Here is a 7,804-nt window from a genome sequence, read left to right as displayed (position 1 = left end):
GACAGCAGCAGTAGGTGTTTGGCTATTTTTAGAATTGATGTCAAATCTATTTTTAGAAATGATGATATTTCAGAGATTGTTTTGTGTTTGGGTTGTAGGGATAAGATTTTTAAACCCCAGTAGGTGTTTGGCTGTTCTTAGAAATGATGCCAAATCTATTTTTAGAAATGATGATATTTGAGAGATTTTTTGTGTTTTAGTTATAGGGGTAAGATTTTTAAACCCCAAGTAAGATAAATTTAATCATTGCTTGTTAAGAGTGGGTTTGAATTTCTTGATAAAGTCTTTTTCTTTGCATTTTCTCTCAATTTCATTCCGGTTGTAAAGTTTATGGAATGGAAATATAATAAAAGTTTGATGACCACATGTTGCCAGATGGTAACTCAGTGGTATTTGGCGGACTTCTGAGTTTTTAATCTGATGTCGATGTACCCGTGAGCGTTCCGATAGTGCAATACCTGTCTGGCCAACGTACAGTTCTTCACAATTAGGGCATAAAGACAGACGAAATACCGCTAAGCATTTCGCCCGGCGCGCTAACGATTCTGCCAGCTCGCCGCCCTATCTATCGCTCTCTCTCTCTCTCTCTCTCTCTCTCTCCCTCTTTCTGTATATATATATATATATATATATATATATATATATATATTGCACACACATGTATGTATGTATGCATGTGCGGATGTATATAAAAGGTTTATTAAGACAACATCTCCAATGTTGGTTATTAACATACGTTTATGATTGTTTTTGTTTTCAAGACACTGTATATTAATGTGGCCGGACCTAAAGACGACAAAATGGTTCTAGACATAAAGGGAATTATTCCGCATACCCTTGTAAATTCAAGCCATATCAGTGCGGTTGTAAACCTAACCAAAGGTAAGAATTTGTCACTTTTTATTCTTCTATCGTAGCAGAAACTTTAAATGTCTTCCGCTTTCTGCTTACGAAACTTTTACATTTTGTGTTCAGTCATACTAATGTCGACCTTTGACTTTCATCCCTCTGAGATAGAAAAATTTAAGAAAACGATGAAGTCATAGGACTTATGTTCACCCCCAGCAGAACAGAACGGGAACGTCAGTTGGATTCCAATTGCAACAACATGCAACAACAGTAACACCAATATCAGCATGTACGGCAAAAACACGTAAATGAATTTCTCAGTTGCATTGTTCTCTGAAAGTGGATTGAGGAGTTAATGAAATTAGCATGAGGACAATATTTGCTACAGACGAAAGCGTTGATGTGTCTGTTGTCCAAACAAGAACGAAAGTAAAACTTTTGGTGTGAACCATATCAGTTGTACATTGAAAGGATGTTTTACCCCGGACATGTTTGGTATTGGGTAGCAGACATTTTTGGTATTCAACGTTTATTAATTCCTCTTCATTTCTCTCCTTCACATCTAATTCCTCATATTTCTCTTCAGCCTCTTCCTTCTCTGTATTCCTAAAATTTTTATACCCCTTATAAATTAAAATTCAAGTATGATAGGAAAAGTTAAGAAGCTTTCCACATACACACGAGTATTTTGAAAATTTTTCTCACAAGTTCATCTTTCTCTTCAATAAATCTGAATGGTATTACAACTAAGGCAGAAAAAAAAACTTAACATAAAAATGTCTTCTAAATTGTCTGTGAAATATTTCATTGACATAAATAACAAAGGACATTATATTTTTGCTAGGAACTTATGATATCTATTTGAATAACTCACAAGGCTTAAAAGATAGTTTTTCCAGCCTGAAAGTTTACAGAAAATCAGGTAAGTCAAATTTAAGTTAAATTTCAAAAAAAAAAAAAACATAGTATTGTCTTAATTGACGCACGTTTCGTTCTGGACCATTTTGCAACTACTGTAGAGGTGATTCGAAATGTAACCGCTGGATACTCGATCAGACAGCACGTGTTAACCACCATAGTTTCACATGTTCCATCTATAAATCGATCAATCAATGCGAGGTTGTAGTTTTCTCGAATGTTCTGGAATTTGACTTTTTGTCCCCTATAAAAATCGTTTTTTGCGCTCAATTGATCGCAGAGTGCTGAAGGTGGCTTACTAACCTGTGCCCCCATTCTTGCCAAGGAGACAGTTCTGGATATTTGCGCAGATAGCTCCAGGTTCTCAGAAAGATTCACAGCAAACATTCACATAATGCTTCATAAGTAACTTCCACGGACGCGGCACGGTTTTTCCGTCTTCCAGTTGGCAATTATTTATATTCTTCATTGCAAATAGCACAACACCATATATATTTGTGTCTGGCTATAAACATTTCACTTAAATGTTCATGGATTTGCTTGTTATTATTCGCGCAGCCAAAGAAATATATTTTCATTGACCACTTCAACTCAAGCAACCAAGCCATCCAGGGTCACTACAGTTTTACGGGAATAGCATCATGTCGTGAAATTATTCTACTGGTTGTCAGATAAATTCGTTCGTTTTTTTCTTTTTCCCTCTCTCTTCCTTTCTTTTAATATTTTCCAATCTTATTTATATTAACTCAAAAAATATTTTTATCGTATTTTTTTGAGATTTTTTGTAGCTCTATTCTTCCGCTACACTTTTTGTTTATAGTTTTTGAAATTTGGATAACTTTTACCTCCTTCTAGACGTATGAGAATGGAGTGTCAAGTTGAAGGTGGGGAAACGAACAGATTTATCTGACAACTTAATACGTGTACATGCCAGTAGCCTAGCGAGGTTGGGAGCGAGGAGGAAGTCCACCCAGGGCAAGGTTTCTATGTGGGAACACTTTTGAATCTGCTGTGTAAGCCTGCCTCAATACAATCTGTTATCACAGAAAGTTTTAGCTGCCGTGAATAAAAAAACATTGATACGATTAGTCATTGAAAAAGAAAAGAAAAATTGGAAGGATCAATCCTTTTATGTTCAATGCCATAAAATCAATTTTCCAAGTAGAACTAGAATATATTCGGTCATTCTGAAGGTCAGTGTCTGCTATCGGAGACAGAAATACTAATGTTTTGCAATATATAATAATTGAGGTGATTGTTGAAGCAACTATATTTTGTAGTAACACAGGAAACCAGCGATGAAATTTCTATCTTAATTACGAAGTTGGTGGTTACCGCTGCAGTCAAGCAAAGTCTTGAAAAAATATCGTTTTACGTTAGTTGCAGTATAACATGTTTAGTATAACATGTATATATATATATATATATATATATATATATTACGCAAAAATTAATCAACCATGCACAGCAAAATGCTTTGTTCCCTTAGTAACCAGGCACTAACTAAAATTTGCAACTTCCTTCTTTTTTCCGAAACAAACGAAACATACTTATTGTCTCTGTAACAGGTTATAGAAAGCCTACGTAGTTTATACGAGAGACTGAATGATAATAATAGCTTATAAATGTTGTTGAAGGTTTTTTTCCCTTATTTACTTTGCTTAGTCATCAGACCATGTCCGTTTCTACGCTTACCTGAACATGCCACTCGCGCAACTTATTGTTTTGCTCCAAATCAACTCTGATCGACCGGATCTATGATCAGAAGTGTTTAAGTCATAACTATCTCACCTTTTTCTTTTGAAGTCATAGTGTATGTCTAGAAATAAATTGTCCAGTGAGGTTTTCCATCTGTCTAAGATCGTGAAGTGTGATGTGAAGGACATTTGGCTGCTATTTCTAGCTAGCTGAAAAATAAACTAATTAAGCTAGCAAATGAACATTACCATACGAGCAAAATTAATCTCACCACCATCTTTGCAGATCCTTTTCTAATTAGCATGCAGGGATTTTACTGTTGTCCGTAAATTCGGAGATCGGACAATGGCGATGAATGCGACGGAAAAATAGCGAGCTTTCCGACTTTAGTTGTTTGTTTTTATATCATATTGCAATTTCTAAACAATATCGTCGTTAGAGATATTCAACAGGTCAATTATCAGTGGATCACTGCATTAAAACAGTAAGAGTAATGAGGGAGAGTCCTATTGAATGAGAGCAATTAGCTTGAGGGATTTCATTCACATAGCACTGAGCTTTCTGTTTTGCTCGCATACAAGCAACCCCAAAATGACTGAGATCAAAACAGAATATGTTAAAATGAAAACAATATGTTTTCAGAGAAATCCTTTCCCTTCTTAACAAAATATGCTAAAGAAATAGGGTTATTCACAGCCTCAACGACGGCCTACATGCGGTCACAGAGACGACTGCCATGCCAAGATTAGAAGATTCTTGTTCGTGTTGTCCTCGCATGATGACACTCTTCCTCGAATGTGATCACCAGTTTTCTCTCTCTTTCAACGACACTGCAGACGTAATAGTCCAGGGATTATATTAAGAGAACCAAGAGGTCGCATTCTATGAGTCACTTGATCGTGAAAGTTCTCGATTAGTTACTCCTGGGTGGTGAAGGCCATCTGAGTGAGTAAAATCTTACTGAAAAATATATGGCTTTCTCTGGGTCAGTCCTCGACCTAAGGGTATCCACAGCATCCAGTTCCTTACTGTTCGTGGTGGTATTGACCTTGAAATCCTGCAGGAATCATATGGTTGTCGATGCTCACGTGCCCAGGACGATGAAAGAAGTCAAAAGAATTTAGTGTGCATCACCGTGGGTGGTGCTTATGAATTTCTGTATAGCGTGTCGGACAAAATGCTTAGGGGTATTTCTTCCGGTTATTTACGTTTTGAGCTCAGAATCCCCCGCGGTCGACTTTGCTTTTCATCCTTTCGAGATCCGTGAAATAAGTACCAGTTGAGCACTGGGATCGATATAATCAACTTAATCCCTCTCCCTTAAAATTGCTGGCCTTGTGTCAAAATTTGAAACCTTTATTATATGATGCAAAGCAAAATTGAACAAATTTAGAATTCAAAACATAGCGGGGACAAAATTACATTCTGTCAAACACTTCATGCCAGTACTGTTTCCTTCAACAAGCGTCCTTCAAATTCTAAATGACGGTTTCAAATATTGGTGGAAGACTAATATTTTTAGGAAAAGGGGCAAATTTATTTTATCGACACCAAAACTCAACTGGTATTTATTTTATCGATCCTTCAACGTTGGCAGGCAAAGTATATCTTTGCGAAATTTGAACTCAGAACGTAAGAACCTGCAGAACTACTATTAAACACTGCTTTCGACCCTCCAACAGTTCTGCCAGCCCGCAGCCTTCTTTAAACTCTGGTACGAACGAATTTTTCATTTTCCCTATTTTTTAAATGTCTTCATCTGAAGGAGATGATGGAGCCCATATCTTTTTACAGACTCTCCGTTACAGGTGAAACTGACTTAGTTTTATTTTTTACTTTTACTCCTCGCTTACGTTTAGTTGAACAAAGTAAGCATATGAATAAGCTATTAACTTTCCTTAAAATTCAATCTATTACTTTATTTCTTTGCAGACATCGTAGCTTCGGTCAGTCCTTTGAATCTTACTCTCGACACAAAACAGCCAAGCGATCTTTCATTAGATGTCAGTGTCAATGTAACAGACCAAGTGCAGTGCCTCTTTTATGGTTTGTATCAAGTATTTCTGCACCGTTATTGTGTGTGTGTGTGTGTGTGTGTGTGTGTGTGTGTGTTAATTTTGGCAAGAAAAGGATTAACAGTGACTCCGAAGCTTCGCTTTACCATTCGTCATCAGATTGGTGTTGCTATCAGCTTTTTCCTTGCAGAATTTAATGTACAATCAACTAAAAAGTATCTCATGATACTCCAGTTCAATGTTTTATTGTGTTTATATAAAACTTCATTTAAATACAAGCATTAATATGTGTGTATTTGTGTGTGTTTGTGAGTGTATGCGTGTGTCGTTATATAAACCAATATTTAGCATGTTCGTGAACGTTAGTCATGGAAAGGCAATACGCTGTACAAGTCGTCTGGAGAGAAGATGTTCCCCTTATAAGTAACTTCTGATCCATGAATGACGTCACCGATTGAATGACGCAAGCTTTTTCTGCGTCCTTACGATGATGAATTTCGACGGCTGACAGGATAATGATCGCCCTGTTATGGTGACAATACGTTTAGGCACTAGAGGCAAACACACAAACAGCTACGTATACCGAGCCTTCGCTCATAAACACTTAGAGCTGGTCGCTCTTGTCGCTGATTTATTATGTCAGCATATGTACAATTTGCTGATGTGCGAATTGTAAGATGCGTATTGAAACTTTAAAAGTGCTCAACATTATTGAAAATTTCAACACCAACGGAGGTGTAGACAGATTATATTTCCAGCTATCAATCGTGAACCGGATTTTACAACACTGAAATAACATTTCCTTGTAGAGAAAAAAATAGAGATCCTCAGTAACTTCGCTTAAGCTTACGAGCATGAAAACAAAAACATCATTAGGATAGCAGGCACAAATCTCTTTCTCCAAAGAATAATAGGAAATTGTATTTAGCTAAAAACAGAATCGAAATTAAGACCAATACACTGAGAAAGTGATGATGAACACTAGAAAAGAAAGACACGGACAATCTGAAGGAGACGATGGGACAATGCTATTTAGACGATGATGAATTTCGACGGCTGACAGGCTAATGATCGCCCTGTTATGGTGACAATACGTTTAGGCACTAGAGGCAAACACACAAACAGATGCGCAGAAATATACACATACAGAGTGAGAGAGAGAGAAAGGATGAAAAGGAAAGGTAAAAAGAGGCGTTACACATGCATACAAACATAACTAGATGCCGACACGTATGAACAGAGAATGAGAGAGAGAGAGAGAGAGAGAGAGAGAGAGAGAGAGAGAGAGAGAGAGAGAGAGAGAGAGAGAGAGAGAGAGAGAGAGAGAAAGAAAGATTAAAACAGGAGGAGCAATAAAACTTCTGATGTTAAATAAGTCATCGTCGAATCAACGTCGTTAAAATAAGCAGCGCCGGATGGACTGAGCAAAAACATCTCAAACCCACAGATCATTGAAGAGATACGCTAGACAATTGTCAGAGACCATCTGCTTCATGGAAAAGAAGCATGGATAGCAACAAATTTATAACAACTGTAGTGAAACTACCTATCGCCATTAATTACAAACAAACCATCTTCTCACTATTATATATAAACAAGCGCGGGCGTAGTGGAAAACATTTTTCCCTGTCATCACGTGACTGATTATTATTTGAAGCGGCAACTGCTTCATACCGTTCCCGCCAGAACGCAAACTGACCAATCACAGCCCTTAATAAGGTCACGTGATAGTGTTTTTCTAATACCTCTCCTGGAGCCCCTAATTTGTTATAAATAGCCTAGATTATACCCGGCAAATTGGTCTCGGTTCAGTTTCTCTTAGAGACTGTTCCGTGTACCACACAGATCAGCAGCAGCAGTTCCAGCGACTACATCAACAGCATCTCCAGCTACGACTACCACCGACGTCGCCATCAACAACACGACTATACGACTACTAACCAGCATCATCGTCGCCAGCGTCAACACCACTTCAACTACGAGCTACAAGATTCGCCACCGACGTCGCCAATATAGTCAACACGACTTTCTATGTACACCAATAACCAAACTACCGCGGCACATCTCTCTCTCTCTCTCTCTTCGATTCTGTTTGTGTGATTCTTCTTCACCACGATAAATAATAGACAAGAGCCCAGCCAGCGACGAACATCTGTATAACAAGAACCCGGCCCGGCATGGAAGCCACAACATCACAACTAGTGATCGCTATGCCACATACACGCCTCAACTTCTTTCATACAGACTCTTCCTATTGTGTACTCAACAAACCGGCAAATGCTCACACGTGTTACTGACTCTTTTTTATCTGCTGTATATAACGC

General features: G+C 37.8%; 1 protein-coding gene across 1 annotated transcript in view; it reads left to right on the top strand.

Moving 5' to 3' along the window:
• LOC106872791 (uncharacterized) overlaps positions 1-7,804 on the top strand; it is a 30,403-nt gene that overhangs the window by 15,314 nt on the left and 7,285 nt on the right. The window contains exons 5-7 of the mRNA XM_052969458.1: positions 762-882; positions 1,694-1,771; positions 5,398-5,511. Coding sequence (XP_052825418.1) covers positions 762-882; positions 1,694-1,771; positions 5,398-5,511 — 313 coding nt within the window. The remainder of the gene's footprint in view (positions 1-761; positions 883-1,693; positions 1,772-5,397; positions 5,512-7,804) is intronic.

The sequence above is a fragment of the Octopus bimaculoides genome, chromosome 7 (assembly GCF_001194135.2).
Source record: "Octopus bimaculoides isolate UCB-OBI-ISO-001 chromosome 7, ASM119413v2, whole genome shotgun sequence".
Classification (NCBI taxonomy): domain Eukaryota; kingdom Metazoa; phylum Mollusca; class Cephalopoda; order Octopoda; family Octopodidae; genus Octopus; species Octopus bimaculoides.
This window is presented reverse-complemented; position numbering and strand designations above follow the sequence as displayed.